The sequence below is a fragment of the Anser anser genome (assembly GCF_964211835.1).
Source record: "Anser anser genome assembly, chromosome: 2".
Classification (NCBI taxonomy): domain Eukaryota; kingdom Metazoa; phylum Chordata; class Aves; order Anseriformes; family Anatidae; genus Anser; species Anser anser.
In genome coordinates, this window is record NC_139721.1 from 96,563,345 (window position 1) to 96,580,596 (window position 17,252).

Below are 17,252 nucleotides of genomic sequence, written 5' to 3' on the forward strand. Positions count from 1 at the left end.
AAAATAGAAAAGACTGAACAAAGGTCAAGCACAGAAAGATCCATACACCCCCACACACCCTGAAAAGACCCCAGCTCCTTGAATAAACTCCAAGATGGGCTCGTTCCAGGATGTCAGCAGCAGTTTGGTTTGTAGTAGTATTCAGTACAGCTAAGATGCTACTCTGTAGATGTTGCATTAAAAAGGCGATGTTTGTTAGAAGTAATATTTTTTAGGCCAACTGATACAGTGGGGGAAAAAGGTTTTGCAAAAATAACCAGACAAGCTTGTAGAAAAAGCTTGCCACATTTTTTTTCTAATTATACCAGAAACAGAATGGAGATGCTTTCAAGCGCCCAACCTCTTACTGAAGCCTGAGAGTTTATTGTTATTGTTTCAGTGCATATCAGTTGGTCTAATAGAATTGTGTCCTACAGCTCTTCCTCTGCTTGCATGTTAGACCTCTGACGGGCTCCATTAGTGCAGCGTGGAGGATGCCACCTTAGGAAGTTAATAATGAGAGAGAGTTGGTATTTTGTGTCAAAATGGTGAAACTTGAATCATTAATGCCTGGCTCATTATTATCAACAAAGGGTACCTGGTAGCAGGCATGCTAGTGGAACATTTATGCCATGATTCATGCAAAATGGGGATCAGCACCATTCATAATCAAAAATGGCCTAGAGGATATTTCAGAACAATAAATAAGCTTCCCTTGTGATATAAATAACGGTCATTTTTTCTGTCTCGCCAATAAACCTATCATAGCTAAACTACTTTTCATGGGGGTGTGGGTATGTAATAAAATAGGAAGATTTATCCCATCCACATGTGTTGGGCTATTCCACTTAGTTCGGTCTCTGGTGCAGAGTCAGTGTGCTCATCTTGTAGCTGTTCTAAGAATGCTGAGATTGAGCAGATGTTCTCTTGCACTCTGTTAACAAACAAGATTCCCGTTTCTGGTTTTATAAGGCTACTTGCCATAATAGTTCATCCCAAATGCAGCTCAGACTCTTTTAGAGCTGTTTTGTTCCTCCTTCTCCTGAAATTACTATAGTTAGCATAACGTGGCAAGCTGAAAAGAAGGTGATTTGGGGGTTACTCGCAGCTTTGGTTGATGAGAGTTTTAGGGCAGCCAGACACTCAGCAGCAGCATTATTTGAGAGGGAAGGGGTAGGTTTTAAGCTGTGAAAAATATATTCACAGAGCAATGAAAGAGTCTTGCTTCTGGAAGATTCAGCACAAGGTATGGCAGCTGCCATCGTTATGCAGTGCCTGGCTGGAGTTAACATTTCCCCGCATATATGTAATTTAGAGGTTTACTTTCAGAAATAAAGCACTGACTTTCATAATCTGGTATTTAAACACAAGAGGTGACTATTAAGACTTTCTGTGGTGGTTTATCAGAGAGATAATCTCTTTATTATTAAAATCTCAGTCATCTATTCAGTAATACTGAATAATCTATTTAATAATAAAAACATTGTGCCTCATTTCTAAAGTCTGTTCTTTTTCTGTCAGTGAGAGCCTAAGATGTAGTTGATTTTACCCCACCTTGCTGGAGCAATGGAGAGCCTATTTGTTAGACTAGCTGAGCGGGGCCTCCTCCAGTCAAAGCTGAATTGAATTATAGGTGCCCAGGGCAAAGTTGTTTCTAACATACCAGTGGATTTATCATGAGAGATGAAACACATTACAGCAGCTAAACAATCACTCTCAGGGGAAGAAAGGAAATACTATCCTTATAGTATGCTTGAGGAAACTGAGTCCCTGGGAAACAGTTGTGTGGTATTGTTCTAGTGTTAGGAAAAAGAGCTTGCTCAGTTCAGTCCCTGTTGATATATCCTAGTTCATAGTTGATGAGGAAAGCTTACTGAAGACAGTACTGGTTTTGGTCCATCCCCACAGCAGTCGTGGTGCAGAGGGGGTTTGTGCTTTGTTGCAATACCAATTAGCCTATGGCAGAGTCTGCCTGGAGTTGCAGCTACTTCAGCTGAGAGCACAATGCAGATTTCTAGAAATATGAAATCTTTGCATATTGGCAATTTCATCGATGTATCTGTGAAGAAAGTAATTGAAAGTGGCAAAGGGGAAAAAGTAACACTGCAATATTCTTAATCATTATGAAACTGTTGGAAAGTATGTTAGAGTGCAGGGAGTAATCTTTAATTAACTTTCTCATTTTATGCATTTATAAGTGTAAGTAATTATCATTCATTAAGACAGCCATGTCAGAATGATTACTGAAATATTTTGAACCATCCCTGACTTCTCTAGTGCTTGCTATGACCAATGATGTAACACCATCATTAGTGCAGTTTGTAGTTGTAAGCAAAAAGTCTTTGTGGTGTTGTGCAGAATAAGCAACTTCAATTTCCTGAAAGGTAGGGTTTTTTCATGTATACACGTGTGGTCAGTAAATTTTCTCACTATGTATGCAGTGAATCAACATTATTCAAGTTAGGGTAGAAAAAAATAATGCAGTTATACCATAAGAGCCAGTCACTAAAAAGTAGCACGCCTAGGCGTAATGGTGTAAATGCAGAGAACAGTACTCTGCATGTACTGCTCTGCAGTACTACTGTGAAGCTGAAAACGAGGGGTTAAACTGGATTGTTGGCCATTGCAGGTAGCCACATCTTAAATTCCCGTTCATGGATTTATTGAGCTCCATCTCTATACTAATTACCACTCTTCTCATGTGTGCAACGGTTGGAAACCTTTTAATTTCCAACCTCAATATATTCAGTATGATTTTCAACCTGTTCATCTTCGTGCCAGCTTTGTTCTATGTTTTAATAGCTCTCTTCTTTCTTTTTCTCTCCCCCTCTCCATGTATTGATGTTATTTCATTTCAGCATTCATCCTGCTAGATTAAATTAGCACAGACATTTCAGCCTATTTCACTCGTTTCATTCAAATACCCTTCTCCATTTGCTGACCATTCTAGAAGTCCTTCCTTGCACTTTGTTCTCAGTTAAGTTTCATATTGTGTGTACAGGGGACCAGAACTGCACGAATTTATTCCAGATTGTATTCTACGTGTTCCTCATACCGTGGTACTGTTACTTCACTACCTGTGTTAGAATTTTCTCTGTGGTTATATTTAAGGCAATTATCATTGCTTTTCTTGGGCTCTTTGTCAAGGCTATGGCTCTGTGTACAAGGTTTTTTTTCTCTGCTGTTTTTTTTATAACTGATGAGTATCAGAGTGTGGCAGAAGTCTGTTCATTTCTCAAAATCTTTCACTTGGCTCTATTCAGTTTCAAAACGTTCTGACTTCTCTGGGTCTCAAAGTCTTTCCTTTATCGCAATCTGATCTTCTGTGGTGGTTTTACTCAGGTGGGCAGTCAAGCTACACCACAGCCGCTCTCTCACTCCCCCTCCTCAAAGGGGAAGGGGGAGAAAATACGATGCAAAGGGCTCAAGGGTTGAGGTAAGGATGGGGAGATCACTCAACAATTATCATGACGGGCAAAACAGACTCAGCATAGGGAGATAGTAAGATTTATTGCCTATTACTAACAAGCTAGAGAAGTGAGAAACGAAGGAAAGAAACCAAAAACGCCTTCCCCCCATCTGCCCTCTTCCACCTCCTCCCCCCGAGCGGCACAGGGGAACGGGGGAATGGAGGTTGTGGTCAGTCTATGGTACTTTGTCTCTGCTGCTCCACAGTCACTCTCTTCCCCTGCGCCATGGGGTCCCTCCCACAGGATGCCGTCCTTCCTGAACTAATCCTGCGGGGGCTGTCCACAGGCAGCAGCTCTTCAAGAACTGCTCCCACATGGCTCAGTACCACGGGGCCCATCCCCCAGGAGCAAACTGCTCCACCACAGGTCCCCCACGGGTGGCAGATCCCCCCAGACCCCCTGCTCCTGCATGGGCTCCTCTCCACCCCGGGGCCTGCTCCTGCGGGGGCTCTCCATGGGCCGCAGCCTCCTCCAGGCCACCTCCACCTGCTCCACCAGGGGCTCCTCCACGGGCTGCAGCGTGGAGATCTGCTCCACGTGGGACCCATGGGCTGCAGGGGGACAGCCTGCTTCACCATGGTCCTCACCACAGGCCGCAGAGGACTTCTGCTCCAGCACCTGGAGCACCTCCTGCCCTTCTGCACTGACCGTGGCGCCTACAATGCTGTTTCTCACTCCTCTCTCTCTCTCCGAGCTGCTGTGGGGCCACAGGTTTTTTTTGTTGTTGTTGTTTTTGTTTTTGTTTTTTCCCCTGTCTTAAATATGCTCTCACAGAGGCGCAAACAACATCGCTTCTTGGCTTGGCTCTGGTCAGCAGTGGGGCCCTTATCTGACATGGGGCAGCTTCTAGATTCTTCTCATAGAAGCCACCCTTATGGTCCTCTGCTACCAAAACCTTGCCACGTAAACCCACTACATCTTCCCTTAGGATACCATCAGCAGGGCATCCTGCTTTGGGATCCAGCAAATTTTGTGGAGGTACACCTACATTTTGTGCCAGTGTCTTTAATGAAAGCATGCTTAAAGAGTCCAAGACTAACATCAGAGAAATTCCTGTAGTACTACTCTTAGCTTGTAACTCTTCTTTTCTTTTTGTCATTTCCAGATTTGGCCAGCATGTCATCCACCTCACCAGTTCTTGCATGAAATCCCATTTTCTCCAGATGAACTAATGATTTTCTGTCAGGCACAGTGTTATATCAAAATATATTTTTAAAGCAAGTCAGGTGCAGGAGAACTAATCTGTCTGCACTACAGATAAAGTCCACCACATTTTACTCATGAGAAACAATAGTTATTTTGTCAAAGGATATTAGATGAGTCAGACTTGATCTCTTCTTGCTAGACCTGTGCAATATTTATTACAGTCTCTGTTCACCTCAGCATTCTTTTATTTACTTTCCCTCAAAATTTGTTCCAAAGCTTTGCCTGTTATTAAGAATAGCCCTGACAAAAAAACCAGTTTCAGCTTCACATCTCCCCCCTCATTTTTTTTTTCAGGTGTAACACTGTGTTTGCTTTCCTATTCTCAAAACATTCTCACACAACAAATTTATTAAAAATCTGCCCCTGCTTGCAAGGCCCTGTGTAGGGCAGAGGGGAAGGACTTTGTGAGTTGGAGGTTAGCCGTTCCGTCCCCCTGTGTTGAGCACAGGGACCTGTGTATCAGGACCTGTGTATCACCTGGGTGGTTTGATACCCTGAATAGGGTGCTTTTGGGAGGTGACAGAAGCCTCATCTGCTCAGGCAGTGATGCTGCTTGGGCTGGGTGTGCGCTGAAGCAGCTTGAGCTGTGCTCCAACTTGTATTGTTGAAAAGCTCTGATAGTTTGATATTACATCTTAAAAAGCTTGACTGTGCTGAGTTTACTTTCAAAGGAATTTCCTTCACGTCTTTCAGGCAAGAGAAGCTTTAACTTCCTAGCAAATCTACTCAAGATAAGTGAAATCCCTAGCATTGTTTGGAGGGGCCCTGGGCTTCTCTAAAATAAATGATAAATATATATTCCTAATGTAAGGAGAAATCAGTTGAGTCTATTTTGAATCAGTTCCAGTTTGAGTTCGTCTGCTCACTGAAGTTATTCTGCTTCAGTTTTAGCACAGGCTGCTCTGAACATGGGGCTAGTCAGTGTCTTGCAGGGGCTGTGGTGGTGGGAGAGGTGCTACCTGTGGTGCCACCTTCTCTGCTAGAGCCAAGGCACCTTTAGTGTTGTCCCACTGAGCCCCACTTCTTGCCAGCTCCCAGCTCTGCCTGATGGGATGGAAGACCCAGAGAACTGAGCTATGGCAGTGAGAACAGGAATGGTCCTAACGCTACGTTTGGCAAGCAAGAGATGGAAACTCATAAGAAAAGACCAGTGAAGCCCTCTTTTTCCCTTCTTAATAAGTATGTTTGCCCTGCCAGAGGGGCAGATACATGCAGTGAGACGTGCCACTGAGGTTACCAGAACAAATACAGCTTGCAGGTAATTTTTTGTAATAAAAAAAACATAGCACTTTGTGGGAGCACAGAAATCAGCGCTATGACCTGCCAGTACCCATGAGGAGCTCTTTGGCTGATGGTTACCTCTGGCAGGAGCAGAAAAACTTGCACTGAGTGGATTTTAGTTCCTCTTGCTCAACGTGTCCCAGCTGAAGGCTGGGGTTTCCATTTTCAGTGGAGTTGTTACTCTGAGCTGCTAATGGCAGTGCACCTCGCAGTTCTGTGCCAGATTGCACTCAGCAGAAGTTTCTGAGTATTGAAGCAGGTTGAGATTCAGTTTGCAAAAAACGACAACAAAGATTCAGAATAGTTTCAATTTAGACTCTGGTCAATTTCTTGCTGGGGAAAATTTCTTGCTGCTGAATTTTAATTGACCATAAGAGAAGTTTCTACTGGTATTCTCAGGTTGAAATGGGGGAGGGGATTGATGTTTTGTTTTTCTCATAAAGTCAGTCTGATGTTTCGTTTGCCTTAGTGGTTTTGAAACCAACGTTTCTAATCTGTCCTATTGGTGATGAAGACATTTAACTATTTCTCCCCAAAAGCATTTGAAATCTCAATTGTTTCTTGTTGGTTTCTTTGGTAATGTTACTTCAGTAACTTTTCACAGCAGGCTGGCCAACTCTTTCCTTTTCCAGATGTATTATTGCACAATTTTTAAATAGATGCAAATAACTTATACAGATGTAAGACCTGATCAGATTCATTCAAGGGAGATTTGAAGAATACTTTCTGAGGGTTTAACAATGTTTTTTGGAACGAATTGATATTGTTTAGCTTGTGTTATGAACCAGTTTATTTTAACAAAAGCAAGACTAGTACACTTGGCTCTTATGTACTGTCTCTTGAGACATGACTGGGATAATGCTTTGTAAAAAACCAGCCAAGCAATAATCCTAAATTTTGAGAACTAATTTTAAACTGGAATGTAGAAGCAAAGAGAAGTCTTGTCTGAGATGATTTTCATTTTTTTTTGCCTGAAATTGCCAAGTGTCTGCAATGGGAGTAATAGGAGAGAATTTCTAAACAGCTTAGCTTAGTTTCTTTTTCAAAAACAGCCATAGTCCGACAGAGAAATCTCAGCTGAAGGTTTTTGCCTGCATTTTCTTGGTTCTGAGAAATCATTATTTTCAAATTTGTAAGTCACAGTTCTGTGATCCTCATACATACAGACATATTTCTGGGGTGAGTAATAATACACTTGGGAAAATAAGACCCTCAAGGAAAAATTAAGACAATTACTCATGGTCAGGGTGGAATAAAGTGATAGAAAAGATATAACTGTCTTCAGAAACTTCAAGGCATGATGTAAAAATTACTTTATTCTGTTCTTCTAGTCAGCAAGGACAAAGCAAATAATGGATTTACAATACAAAAGAGAAAATGTATATCAACAATGACAACAACAAAGCTTGAGACTGGATAAGTAGTGCAACAAGCTACAAGGGAATACTGTGTAGTTATTAACACCAAGGATGTTCTGGCTTAGACCAAATTTCCTCCTTATTAAACTAATTCTGATGGTTTACAAGGATGTGACCTCTGCAAGTCTTAATGCATTTTCTGGGCCTCTTTCCCAGTCTTCCCCACATTCACTTCATTTATACTCAAGGGCTTTTTACACCAAGCATAATGTGAAGAAAACCCACACTGCTTCATTTTTTCCTGAACTAGGGGATTCTCTAAGCTTCTTTGTAACGTAAAGGTTTGGGGTTATAATGAGTTATGTCTGTTAATATTCAGTGTTAATGCCTCAGGATATAGAACAGGAATAATTTCTAATATGTTTGTGCTCTTCAAAATACATTTAAGCAAAAGAGATATTTCCCAGACTAAAATACACTTTTAACTTTTTTTTTTTACCCTAGTGTGACTGAAATGCCGATTTTATTTTTCAGCCTATAAAGAAGAGCAATAAAATACAGTGGGTTGATTTACAGCCTAATTAAACATATCTGAAACATACCTTTTGATGACAGTAGTTTTGCCTATCTTACAGCCGTGGTATCAAATGGCCATGTTCGTATTAGTGGGTGAAGTGTAAAACTCCATTAGAGTAGCTTATGAACTGAATGTGCCACTTGGAAATGTGCTTTATAAATAGCTTCTCTTGTTGCTAAGCCTGTGGTCTAATTAACTTGATTTTGCGCATGCCTCTCCAGAGGTTAAATGTGACATCTGAAGATTAATGTTAACTAATGTCCTTCCAGAGACTGATGTTCACAAAGCCATTTGAAGATGCTTGACACCTATGCAGCGCATTGTGGTAATGATCTCTAATAAATGCACTAACAAGCAGTGAGGTTCAATGTCTCCTGGGCAGCTTGCGCCCTATCATGTGACTGTTACATCTATTTTGTGAGTAGTAATTACTCAGTTTGGTCTGCGTTACAAGAGTACGGTTCAGCAGTTTTATTTTTGTTCTGCTAGGCTGACTTTGGGAATATAGTCCAGATAGTTAAAAGCATAATTTACAGATTAAGACAGTTTGTAGGGGGAGAAAACAATTTAGGCAGTTGTGGCTATATACCTAAGATGCATTTTTCACAGTGAGTTAATGACCTTCACCTCACCAAGACCAACTGGCTTCCAACAGTGACTGAGTTCACGGGGAGAAGCAAGGTTTGCAGTTCCCTACAGATCACTAGATCGTCGCTGCCTCACTTAGCACTGCTGGTTGCCCGCAGCAGATCGATTGAGAATGAAATAGCAGATGGACTATAGACCAGGAGATGTACCCCTACTAGCCTTCTCTGACTTCCTTGAAAATACACACAGTGCCACCACTAGATCACAAGATTATTGCAGCGTTGCTTAGCTCTGTTAGGGTGCCACCAGCCTGCAGTAGATTGCATGGGATTTTCCTGTGCAAATGCGTATACAGTGGTTGTTTTCTTCTTTTCCATGATTCACTTTCACAAAGGGGAAAAAATGTTACTTGGGAATTTCCTGCATATATGTGTAATTATATAGAGAGTCATAAAATCATTTAGGTTGGAAAAGACTTTCAAGATCAAGTCCAACCATCATTATATTTTAAGGGAGGTACACAGTTTGTAGGGATGCAGAAGGAAAGAGAGCACTGCTAAGGTAATTTGTCCTAAATGGAGCTGGAGCAGTAGTGGTGGTACTGCACATAGTTATAAAGAAGTGAAGGAGAGCTAGTAGGGGTGCATTTCCTGGTACTTGAGCAAGCAATATAGTTTCAGCACAGTTCAGAACTAGATCTGACATGAAAGATGAGCTGCTGTTTCTCTAGGATGTGTGATACAGTGCACTTCCCTCACCTTAATCACAGGCAATCATTTTTTGTACTGATACTGATGTCATCTTTCCCTGTTTCTCATTCTGTTACCTTGTTTGGCATTTTGAGTATAGCCAGTCTTGATTCAAAACAAGCAGTTGAATTCAGAGTGTTTTTATTGCCTTTTCTGAGATGGCAGAGGAGCTAGCCTAAGTTTAGCTTTTTCCTTGTTTTCTAGATAACTGATCATTTTGCCTCCTCCAGCTTTTGCACTTTGGTAGCTCGCCTGACTGACTAGGCAGAGGTATCAGGCAGTCAGCCTCAAACCCCACCAGGGTGGCATTGAAGGCAGCCTAACAGACTGTCACGAAAGTGCACCAAAGGAGGCATAACACGTGTACTGACACCTCTGACAGTGAGTGCAGAGGGCTTGCGGCTGGCCTGTGCCAGCTCTGCACGGGAATTCAGTTGTAACCTTTCTTTCTTTATGGAGGAATGACGGAATGACTGGGTACCAGGAAAAAGTCTTCTCTTCCTTCCTGGCTTGCCTTCTTGTTTGTTGCCTTCTCCATCTGCTCATTTGTTTTTCTTCCTTGCGGTTCTCCTGCTGTTGCTCACTTGTAAGATCGAGTAAAGGGGAAAAAAAGTGTTTTTCCAACTAGTTGTCTTTCACAATGACCACATCTTTCTTTGTGTTGTCATTTTAAACATTTGATTTTAATGAGGAGGCCTGTAGGAGGAAAAGAGGAACGTGAGCTGCTTAGACAGCAAGAAGGGACATAAAATAAATAATAATAAAAAATCTGTACTCTTCTCAGGTTACCATTTGCAGTGTTTTTCTGAAGGTTTTCCCAGGCTCCTTCAAGTTTTGCTTACAGATGGAGCCCTAGCCAGCCTATTTAAAGCAGAATTAATTTTCAGTGACAGCTCCTCTCTTGTGAATCGAACAGCATGGTTTGTATTTCAGATGGTAACTAGAGTATCTTCTTGATGAAGTATCTCAGAGAAGGTCTTTGGAGAGACATGAGCTATAACCTATAGTACAGTCTCTGTAGCTTCCAAAATAAAGAAAATGGGTAGTTAGAGGTAAGTGTGCATTTTAGCAAGAATCCTTTACGGAGGAGAAGCAACAAGTTGGTGCTCTCTCGAACAGTCAGAGTAAGAAGTGACAAGTCAGCAATCCTGCCATGAAAGGCAATCCACTGGTGTACTGCTCAGGGGGACATGGAGGAGATACACAAGCGAAAGTAGGACAGGTGCCCACTTCTTCTGCATCTGGAAACTTCTGACTCCAGCCCTCAGTGATCTGGGTTTGTGGTGATGGAACAGTTAACAGAAAACGTGCCAGAGCATAGCATTTAGGAATAAATTTTGCCAATGGGTATTGCAGGGCTAAAATGAGTGGTTACACAGTGTAATTGGCTGCCTTTATGCCGCTCTTTATGAACACTGAGAATATCTGCCTCCCCCGTTGTTGCTGTCATTCTTCTTGATTTGTCTGGAGATACGGATGAGGCCAGTTTCTCTGAAGATTTAGGAGAAAAAGGCTGTTACAGGGAAGGGACTAGGGTGTCAACGTGTAACAGATGTGATCAGGTATTTCCCTGGATAGGTTGGAGCTTGGCTGGCCTTCTGTAAATGCCTCTACCTGTGTTCGTTGTTCTTCAGGTAGACAGTCCGTAGGCTTAGGAATTGTCAGAAAAGTTTTTTTTATTATTATTATTTTTTTAAGCTTTCATGTAGCCGTTGTGTGCTTTGCAGGGTGTCAGGAATCTGACAAAGCAGCGGTGTTAGCCCATGTAAGAAATTTTTGCATGCTATGCCTACTTGTTAAATACTCTTTTGTAGATTCTGCTTGATAAGCGTAATTGCTTTTCAATCTGTATTTTTTACCAGAAGTGACCATAAACATTTCATAGTCCCTAAGTAAAGTTATTGTGTTAATTGGTTAACATGCTTTTATATTGTTATTCAGGGATACTGTAAATATGCTGGAACATAATTGCAGATCTGTGCTTGCACATCTGTGTCTCTTTTTTCACAGAAGATGTTGGTTTTTTTTGGGTATGATGAGCACAAGCCCTTGGTTTTTATACCATTTCAACTGTCATAGAGCTTTCTCCTAGAAGTGCATGACAAATTTGAATGAAGTGCTTTCTCACCTCTGACGACGATACTCCAATTTATCCACCAGGTTTCAAAGCCATGTTTTCTTACCGCTATTGATCACTGCTTTTTTATACTGGAAGTAGTGGAGGAGTGAAGAGGGAAGCCGAGTACTTTCCTGTTTGGCCAGCAAAGTGCTGTGACACATTGTAGAGGCAGTTTAGAGTTATTCATATCTAACACCTGTTTTATCACAAATAAAAATAGGCTTCTTTGGAAAGAAATGGGGAACTCTTATCAGCACGACACTGATTCTCTGCGATCTTTTTCATTTCCTTGTTGTGCATAGGAACCTTTTTAGTAACTTTTGATTTTCTGTTTACATTTCTGAACCACAATGTTTGGTCTTCGGGTCCTTTGTAAGTAGGCAAGGTGCAGTGAAGTCTCTGTATTGACTGATAGTTGCAAAAGGAATTACTTTTATAAAGTCAGCATGTTGTGTGGACATTGCTGGCTGCATGGGTTTCTTTCTGTTGTTCATCATCAGCTCTGGATGTGGAAGGGTGAATCTGTCTGGATTTTGTTCCTCAGCCGCCTCTTTATGGACGTAGCAAAAATGCTGGCTCTCAAGTGCTGGATCTGTTGGTAGTAATAAGTGTGGGGCTTTATTGACTCGTGCTGCGGTAGTTAGGATTCTTTTTCCACTGCTTTTATTTGGGACAATGAGAAAGGGGAATTTTTAAATAGTGTCTCTTTTCATTAATGATATCGTGGGGAGAGGAGGCATGTTTCTCATACAGCAGCAATCACTTTCAGAGTAAATCTGAGTAAGTTAGTGAAGCACTTGAGTTTACATGTGCTGTAAACATCCTAGTCATGCCTGTCTCATCAGGCTTGAGGTTTTTTGGAATCCTCATTTTTCATTGCCTAGTGAAATTACTCTCAGCCTAGAAAAAGGAAAGCTAAGAGACCATAGGAAGCCTTTTGTAAGTACTTTTCTTCCGGCTTCTCTCTATAGCTCTCCTAGTGAGAAATCTCATTGGTTCAGAGAGATGCTGTTGCCTTATATCTCTATGAGGAGTTTGAGCTGGTGTTTTTTGCTGCATGTTAGCAATTTCACATCCTTCCTCTTCCAAGTCAGTATATGGTTAGGTAAGGTAAGCTGTTAGATGTATTTCTAGATAATTTTGCTGCTCTCAAAATGCTATTTACCTTGTTAAAATGTGAGCATTTTTGCCCTGCTTTATGTGATCAACTTGTCACTTTCCCAAATAATGATGTGTATACTACGATGGTGCTGCAAATGCCTAGAGAATTTTAGGCTTCTTGAGCATGCCTACATTGGTTCCCATCCTCTCTTGGACGGAGGTTATCATGGTAACCAGCTGTGTAGGATCCTCTTTTGTAGCAAATGGAAATGAGAAGCAAATCGAATTCTTAATTTTCACTTGAAAAAGGGATCTGGATTGGTTCCTGATACCCTTCTCAGGAATTCTGGGATGACATTTTCACAGACACACACCCACCCCTGGGGAAACTTGTGGCACATCTTGCACAGTTCCTTGGTCCAGTGAGCTTCTTATCCCCTTCTAGTTTCAATGCAAGCAGAACAAAATTCTCAAATAATTCATGTAGGTTCGAAGTTTAACAAATGCAGCTTAGCTCTTTGTATTATTTTACTGTGTCTTGAAACCTGGGTGCTTGTATCTTACCCTCGCAATTCAAAGTAAAAAAGACCAACGGCTTTTGTTCGAATAATAATCAGTCCTTCTAAACAGCACTGTTCCCTAGGAAAGACAATTACACAATTGACAGCAATATTACCACTTTATTGCACTGCCATTGTTAGTGACTTTCTTTGCCTTAAAGTCCGCTGTTTCCCTATCACATGACAGAAGGGTAGCTAAAGGTTTTTGCTCAAATTATTGCCAGCAGACTACAGGGATCAATGGTGTAGATAACTTGGCAATTGCAGTATTTCTGCAGCATTAGGTGCACTTTTTCTTACGTACTGTATGTGTTACTGAGAGAATTTTTGATTGCGTATATAAAAATGGTCATGGCAGTAGTTATTTTTACTTTATCTCATCTTCAGGGAGAAGCAGAAATTACAGTGTTCCTTCTCCTGAGAGAGCTAGTGAGAATTAGTTGCTCTTTGGTTGTCTTCTGTTATTGGCAAATAATAATCCCAGAGGAGGCCATGCCAAGTGGAGATGATATTTCCAAGGTCCGTATTGCACCATTCATTTGTGGATCTTGCTGCACTTCAGAAACTGCAGTGGCTCATTCTGCCACCCCCCTCCTCCCCAATCAAATATTATCATCTCCATTCTGTGAGAGCGGGGAAAACAACAGAGGGGATAAATGACTCACCCAGAATTCAGCAGCAGCTCTGCAATAGAAGAGACAGATCCATGTGGAGACTCGATCACACAGATTCCAGGTACCTTTCAGACAGAGAGGTGTTTTGGAGCCCCCCTCTCACTGGAGCTTTGCAAACCACTTTCCAAAGGCTCTGTGTCACTGATTCCCTCATCTCAAAGCCATGCTGATGGAGGCAATTTCAGGATTTTTTTTCTTGATGTCTTTCTTGGTATGCAGTATCTGTTAATACCACCCCCAGTGCAGAGCTTACTCCTCACCACAGGGTCTGTCTGTCCCTTTACATGTGACAGCATTAATGCCAGGTGACCATATTTATATGGCTGACTGAATAATTTGATTGATTCAAGCTCTCTGCCTGCTCTCGAAATATTTGAGAATACACAGCAATGTTATCACTTTCATTATCTACTATGGAAAATATGTTCTTATGTTTTGTAGACCAGTTGTGCGTAGCTGACATCCATGACAAGGTTTTTCATTTGTGATTAGTAAAATGTGTTTGATGCACAATCCCAGTATGATGGCTCGAAGCCTTAAATTTACAGAGGAGTGGAAAAGCCACTGAAATGTCAATCTGCAGGGGAACTAATTGCACGGATTGCAGAGGAACTAGGCTGTGGAATTTTACAAAGCATTAAACCTTTTTCTGCCTGTGTTGCATAATTATTAATCAAGGAATTATTTCTAGAAAACTTAATGGAAGCATGTACTTTAATTGCTGGCTAAAATATGGCAGTGTAACTTTTGCTGTCCCTCCATTCTTAGTAGGAATGTGAGCTGAGTGTAAGATGTGAGCATAGCTCTTGTGTTCAAGGGTCTGACTGTTTGTTATGTCATACAGTTGTTTCATGGCCAAGGATTTGCAAGGATTTCTAGGATCCTTGTCTTCACATATAGTAGCAGAACGCAAGCTAAAATGTTAGAGTTTACTTATAATTTTTTAGGATTTTTATTTAATTTGAGCATAAACTTGTAGACTTGCAAATCTATTCCTACTGCATTCTATCCTACTAAAAAAATAACGCGTTCGGCCCGTGAAATGGTATTTTTATTTAGTGCACCAGAGTATCGGCAGTTTTTCTTCTGTAATGCAGTGAAGTCAAGATTTTGCAACCTGAAGAAAAACTCTGGGTGTCAACTTTTAGAGTCTTGGCAAATGCAGAGGCTGAGCATCTTATGAGTGTTTGCCAGGTGTTATTGAGATGCTTTTGCATTATCTCTTTAAAAGAGATCAGAAGCCTTTAAGAGTCCTGCTTCCTGGAAAATGACCATTTAAATTGCTCCCAACTTGTCCCCCCTGGCATCATGAATAGATTTTGAAAAGAATGTGTTGGCCGTTTTCCAAATTTCTAATGTTCCTCTTCATGATAAAGACTGTTATTTATTATTTCACTTGCATTCCAGGATAACCTTCTTCATTTCTTGCATTCAATCAGAATAACCATACGTCACTTTAAAGGTGTGGAGAATGAGTGTCTAGTATCAACATAGTGGTTTAACAGAGTCAGGAGGAAAGCAGAGGTTTTTTAAGATCAAGGGCAGTACCTTGCCTAGAGGGGTGTATTAGTGTGTCTCTGTCTGTTATGGTAGCTTGGTGGGGAGAGGATTACCTTTCTATTACTTCCAAGTATTGTGCAAAATAAATCTAAAGAGAAAAAAAAATCTATTCAGATTATTTTTCCCTTTCCAAGTGGAACATTTTTATGAATATCTACACACAGTTCATTTCTTAAGGTACAGGGAAAGATGGAATCAGTACTGTATCCCCCAATCTGTGTGTTTAAGTAGAAAAGGTGTCAGTTCCAGCTATAGGTGCAGCATTGCCACCAGCTTCTGTTGAACTGGTAGCCTTTGGTTCATACTGGTTTGGGCTGTGAGGAGGTGATGCACCCGCCTGGTGTCTGTCTGGTGCACTTGGCATTTCCTGGAATCTGTTCTGCATGCAGAAATCCCTATTGTCTGTATTCAGTTCACCAAAGCAACTTTGAAATTTAAATCTCTGCTGTACTTCAAGTCAAACAGTTATTGAAACATCATAATGTAATCTGTGCCCTTCCAAGACAGGCTTTTGCAAATATGCAAATACCCAACTGTTCTCAACACACCTGAAAGAAATTCGGCTCTGATGATGTTGTTTCTCATGGGAAGAAGCATTCAGACAAGAGGTAAAAAATGAAGGTATAACTCTTCTTTCTCATTTTTTTCCCCTGTTGTTTCCTACTCATCTGCAGAGGGGACAACACAACATATCAAATTCATTTACCATTTGAACAGTCAGGGACGCTTGAATGTATTTCTCATAATTTAGGAAATGAACGGACAGACACAACTGTTTTGGATAGATACTAAAAATATACACTGAAAGGACCACATAAAGTCTCAGGTAGAAATTCGCTTTTTAAATTTTTTTTATCTTTATTTTTTGGCCAGTGCAATATCTGATGAGAAATGAACTAAGCTTCTTCCTCAAAGTCACAGCTATAGATCAGCTAGAAGCTTGAAGGACTACTTAAATCCCGATAGGTGGCACATTGATCTATGGTTCTGAGAATTGTGCCAAGAAAGGAAAATCAACAAGATCTTCACCTGATTTATGTAGGCCAGACTTTTCTTCTCTGACTTGCCTTTCAAAGGTGATCTCACAGAGACGTAATTAAAACTTGATGAAGTTATTAAATAATCATGATGATTTGTGTCCCTATGCTGCAACCCTGTGTATGTTTCTGTGTTGCTCCCAAATGTGGAAAGTTTTTGCCTGTGAAAATGAAGGTTAGAGAGTGCCAGGCTTCAGGCCAGAAATTTTTTATGCAGCTCTATTGTGAAAGGTCTCCAAATCATTCTAACACCGGATAGCTGTTTACAGTTAGTCAAATTGGAAGTTAGTGAAACAAATCGAAGAAGTTTTTAATCAGTAAAATTCGGAAACCTTTAAATTTGCCCACTTTTTAGAGAGAGGTGATACTCTGGCAGTGGAGATGCTGACTTGGGGCTGGAGGTAGCAGGTTAACACCACAAGTTGTTACCTGGTCTTAACTCTGGCCTAGAAACCACTAATAACATAGTATTGCCTTTTTCTTCATCTTCATCTTGCTTGTACAAAGGAGAAAGAAAGTATTGAGTCAAGGGTTATCTTTCATTAGATATTTAAACACAAAAGAATGTAGGCCTGGTCTGAGTTGCAGCCTATAGATATACTATAATATAAATATTGCTGATGTGCTTCATTTGTGAGGTTTCTGTTGAATTGGATTATTTGGACTACAATTTTAAAGACAAACAAGAAGCAGCCTTTTAAGTCAAATATGGATTTTTTTTCTCTTCTATCTGGATGCTAGTGGGAATTTTGAAGAAGCTGTTTATCATTTGTTTTTGAATTTTTCTTAGCATTTGTTTTGTGCTTTAACACATTGATCCTGTATTTTTTTAACAGGCCTAACTATCTCCATGTATATCAATACCAGCAATTTTCTACTCTTTCCTTTTTGGACTGAAAAGACAAGCCACAATATGTTGTCTAGTTATACAAAAGGTAGGGGGCTAGCACCTCTGATTCTGCATGCAGAGTAGTCAGCATAGTAGATACAGTT

At 40.8% G+C, this 17,252-nt stretch overlaps 1 protein-coding gene across 12 annotated transcripts in view; it reads left to right on the top strand.

The window, feature by feature from the left end:
• The window catches only part of ELMO1 (engulfment and cell motility 1), a 304,941-nt gene that overhangs the window by 178,878 nt on the left and 108,811 nt on the right, over positions 1-17,252 (top strand). Inside the window, exon 1 of one of the 12 annotated variants that reach the window (XM_083826077.1) lies at positions 17,116-17,194. The exons of the other annotated variants lie outside the window; for them this stretch is intronic. Coding sequence (XP_083682203.1) covers positions 17,173-17,194 — 22 coding nt within the window. The 5' untranslated portion in view covers positions 17,116-17,172. Of the gene's footprint in view, positions 1-17,115; positions 17,195-17,252 lie in introns of those variants that run through there. 12 annotated transcript variants of the gene reach the window in all.